A 3,615-nucleotide genomic window follows, 5' to 3' on the forward strand; every position below is an offset into this window, starting at 1 on the left:
ACAGAGTGAGGCTCCATCTCAAAAAAAGGTGACTCTAGTTATAATGCAGCTCTGGCATGAAGGATGCATGAGAATGAAAAAGAATAAGAGTATTCCTAAATTTGGATATCTTAATAGGTTTCATATTATTTTAGTATGTATGTAAAAATAAAGTATTACAAATAGCACAAAAAGTATATTGCGTATTAGTGTAGTAAGTTAACTGGACTGAAATTTACACTTACTAGGCAAACACTATTGATTAAATATCCTAGTTGTATAATGATTAGTTCTTGCTTCTGCAAGTGATCTTGAAAGAATGGGAAACAATAGCATGCCAAGCAGAATGTATAAAAATAAATATTTATTGCCATTTGAAGCTTTATGTACACCTTTAAAAGCACATGTACAAATGTGGGGAATTACAAAAATCAACCTAAAACCCTTTTTCTCAAAGTAAACATAAATGTACATCCAAGATCAGTGGTGCCACCATCATCAGAATAAAAAATAACTCTGTCTGGACATATACAAGTAATTATTTTAAATGTCATTAAGATATTCTCCTTTATATTTAAAACTCCAAAAAATACTAAGAGGCCCCATATACCCAGAAAATTGTGTTTTTGCTTTACCCTAACTTATGAGTAGTGGTATACAAATATATTTCCATCTTTTTGTCCAGCCAGCAAATGAGAGTCTGTACCTGACCACTTCACAAAAGACCAATGTTGGTCAGAGATAGGTGGGAGGAGGGCAGTACACTGACCGAGAAGTAAGTCCCAAATGGCAATTGTTCCAGAAGTCAAGATTGCTGCTGCACAATGATCTTTCACGTCACCTTCCAGGAACCTGATAGCACACAAAGAAGATATAATTCAGATTACATATCCAAAAAACAATTAAAAAAACAAAAGGTCAAAACCATGTTCCCCCAACCAGCAACAGGAGCAAAAATCCCTGTAACTATGAATGCCTACATTTGCAGTCTTAGAGGTCTGCTGGCTATTGTGTTGCAGTTTCGGACAGAATCACATGTCCAGTTCCTGCCAATCTCTCTGATGCATCTTGTACCACTTGAAGGCAGGCTCACAGTGGCCTTCCTTCCACTCTCCATCACTCCGGCCAAACTCAGTCCCAACTCAGTGTCATTGCTCTTGCCATTCTCTGTCCCTGGCGGGTTCTCGCCCCAGCTCTCAGCATGGCTGAGTTCTTGTCATCATTCAGGCCTGTTACGTCCACAGAAAGGTCATGCCTAATCCTCTATCTGAGGCAGTGCACACGCATACTGGAGTCTGTTCCATCTTTATGACATATATGTTTTTATCTTCATTGCATTTTTCACTATTTGAGATCATCCTGTTTCCATATTCAGTGGGTATTTCCCCCATAAAAGATGCCATGTATGAAGCAGAGACCTGCCTGGTTGCCTTTTTAACTTAGACAAGGGCTCTGCAGTCAGCTGCCTGGGTTTAAATTCTAACTCTACAAAGTAAGAGCTGTGGAACCTTGGGCAAATTATTTAACTTTATCAGTATAGTAGGGATGATTTTAAGAGCAAAACTTCACAGGACTGTGGTGAGGTTAAATGAAACAGTTCCTATAAAAGGCTTAGCACAGTGCCTGGCACACAGGAGGTGCTCAATAAAAATTAGCTATAATTAGCCGGGTGCAGTGGCTCACACCTGTAATCCCAGCAATTTGGGAGGCCAAGGCGGGTGGATCACCTGAGGTTGGGAGTTTGAGATCAGCTTGGCCAACATGGAGAAACCCCGTCTCTACTAAAAATACAAAATTACCAGGCGTGGTGGCATGAGCCTGTAATCCCAGCTACTTGGGAGGCTGAAGCACAAGAATTGCTTGAACCTGGGAGGCGGAGGTTGCAGTGAGCTGAGATCATGCCACTGCACTCCAGCCTGGGCAACAGAGCGAGACTCTCAAAAAAAAAAAAAAAATTAGCTATTATTATTACTCACTGCTGTATCACTGCTGCCTGGGGCATGGCCAGCTCTCAAAAGAATATTATATGAATGAACTGCACGATACTTTTTATCCCTGGTTCCCACCCGACTCTGTGTACCTAACTCCTAACTTACCTTTGGAAACTCCCTAAGGTTTTCTTTGATAGTCTCTCCCCAACCCTCTACTGCCAATTAAGGTGCCTGCCTCTCCACTCTTGTGCTCTCAAACAGTGCAAGCTTCGCGTATTGCATTTTGTGCACTGAACAACAGTCACTAGTTTTCCCTTCTAGTTCCCATGAAATTAGAAACAGTTTTTGTTTTTTGTGTTTTTTTTGAGACAAAGTCCTGCTCTATCACCCAGGCTGAAGTGCAATGGTGAGATCTCAGCTCACCGCAACCTCCACCTCCTGGATTCAAGCGACTCTCCTGTCTCAGCCTCCCCAGTAGCTGGGATTACAGGCGCACACCACTGCACCCAGTTAATTTTTGTATTTTTAGTGGAGACAGGGTTTCACCATGTTAGCCAGGCTGGTCTTGAACTCCTGACCTCAAGTGATCTTCCTGTCTTGGCCTCCCAAAGTGCTGGGAATACAGGCGTGAACCACTGCACCCGGCCAGAAATAGCAGTGTTTTGCTATGGTCTGAATGCTTGTGTCCTCCCAAGATTAATCTGTTGAAACCTAATCACCAATGTGATGGTATCAGGAGGTGGGGCTTTTGAGAAGTGATTGGTGGTTTTGTAAAAGAGGCCCCAGAGAGCTGCCTTCTACCATGTGAGGACACAGTGAAAAGGTACCATCTATGAACCAGGAAATAGGCTCTCACCAGACACTGAATCTGCCAGCACCTTGATCTTGGACTTCCCAGCCTACAGAATGGTAAGAAATAAACTTTCTTGTTTACAGGCTACCCAGTCTGTGGTATTATGTTGTAGCAGCCTGATAGGACTAACATATGCTTCCTACATGATTGGTACCAAATAGGCTTTCAAGGATTCCTGAACAGATGAGTTTCAAAAGTGACAAAGGAAATGCTTGACCAAGCAGTTATCTTTATCTTTAATCTCTAGGGCCAACGACTATTTCTCTCAAATTCAAGAAAGCAAGTTGTACATGAAAGCACATACTGCAGATGTTCTGAGGTTCTGAGGTTCTTAGGTTCTTAAAAAAATAAATAAATAAATAGCCAAGCGTGGCGGCATGTACCTGTAGTCCCAACTACTCGGGAACCTGAGTTGGGAAGATGGCGTGAACCTGGGAGGCAGAGTTGCAGTGAGCTCAGATTGTGCCACTGCACTCCAGCCCGGGCAGCAGATCAAGACCCTGCAGAAGTGCCACAGCTGGCTGAGTGCAGGGATAGAGACTGTCTTTTAGAACATGTACTTATCAAATAAGCTTTGCATAAGGTCCAAAAAAACATGCACTGTAACTGTCAAGGTCCTTTATCCTTGTGAGTTATTAAAGCCCGACCTTGTTTTCTTGATTTACTTCAGCTCAGGCTGGAGTGCAGTGGTGCAATCTCGGCTCACTGCAACCTCCGCCTCCCGGGTTCAAGCAATTCTCCTGCCTCAGCCTCCTGAGTAGCTGGGATTACAGACATCCTACTACTGCGCCCACCTAATTTTTGTATTTTAGTAGAGACTGTGTTTCACCATGTTGGTCAGGCTGGTCTTGA

The 3,615-nt window shown here is 42.9% G+C and overlaps 1 protein-coding gene across 2 annotated transcripts in view; it reads right to left on the reverse strand.

Moving 5' to 3' along the window:
- Positions 1–321: 321 nt before the first annotated feature.
- PALB2 (partner and localizer of BRCA2) overlaps positions 322–3,615 on the reverse strand; it is a 42,786-nt gene continuing 39,492 nt past the window's right edge. Inside the window, exon 14 of one of the 2 annotated variants that reach the window (XM_011987935.1) lies at positions 322–831. In XM_011987935.1, the coding sequence (XP_011843325.1) occupies positions 621–831 (211 nt within the window). In that variant the 3' untranslated portion in view covers positions 322–620. The remainder of the gene's footprint in view (positions 832–3,615) is intronic. The other variant, XM_011987936.1, reaches the window with a different exon arrangement.

Source organism: Mandrillus leucophaeus, unplaced genomic scaffold, assembly GCF_000951045.1.
Source record: "Mandrillus leucophaeus isolate KB7577 unplaced genomic scaffold, Mleu.le_1.0 Scaffold32, whole genome shotgun sequence".
NCBI classification, from domain to species: domain Eukaryota; kingdom Metazoa; phylum Chordata; class Mammalia; order Primates; family Cercopithecidae; genus Mandrillus; species Mandrillus leucophaeus.